Source organism: Camelina sativa, chromosome 14 (assembly GCF_000633955.1).
Source record: "Camelina sativa cultivar DH55 chromosome 14, Cs, whole genome shotgun sequence".
NCBI classification, from domain to species: Eukaryota; Viridiplantae; Streptophyta; class Magnoliopsida; order Brassicales; family Brassicaceae; genus Camelina; species Camelina sativa.
Genome location: NC_025698.1, coordinates 11,553,166 through 11,553,615, shown reverse-complemented (window position 1 = coordinate 11,553,615; position 450 = coordinate 11,553,166). Strand labels below are relative to the sequence as shown.

The 450-nt window shown below is 44.2% G+C and overlaps 1 protein-coding gene across 1 annotated transcript in view; it reads right to left on the bottom strand.

The window, feature by feature from the left end:
- LOC104741024 (10 kDa chaperonin, mitochondrial) overlaps positions 1-450 on the bottom strand; it is a 1,148-nt gene extending 698 nt beyond the window's left edge. Inside the window, exons 1-2 of the mRNA XM_010461784.2 lie at positions 284-450; positions 45-184 (exon numbers count right to left, since the gene is read on the bottom strand). Coding sequence (XP_010460086.1) covers positions 45-184; positions 284-388 — 245 coding nt within the window. The 5' untranslated portion in view covers positions 389-450. The remainder of the gene's footprint in view (positions 1-44; positions 185-283) is intronic.

The following is a 450-nucleotide window of genomic DNA, read 5'->3' as shown; positions in this document are numbered from 1 at the left end:
ACTTTATTCTCAGAGGAATTCAATCGAACAGATTAAGAGCATACTCTTTCTCTCCAAGCTTAACTTGAGTACCACCAAACTCAGGCAATAGGACATTGTCTCCTTCCTTAACCGAAACAGGAATCAGATTCCCAGTTCTGTCTCTAGCTCCAGGACCAACTGCTATCACCTTCCCCGAATTCAACTGCGTTTAATGATCCAATCCAGAACAAAATTATTATGGTTCGCCCAATCGAAAGAAACAGAGTAAAAGAGATGAAGAGCTTTCAAGAAACTCGTTTACCTGAGCTGATTTCTCCGGTAAGAGAATGCCGGAGACAGTCTTCGACGGTGGAAGAATCTTCTCCACCAATACACGGTTAAGTGTCGGGATCAAACGCTTCGCCATTTCTCTCTGATTCGACGACGGAGGTTGGATGGATCAAAATGCTCTGCTCGAGTTCCGCTAGA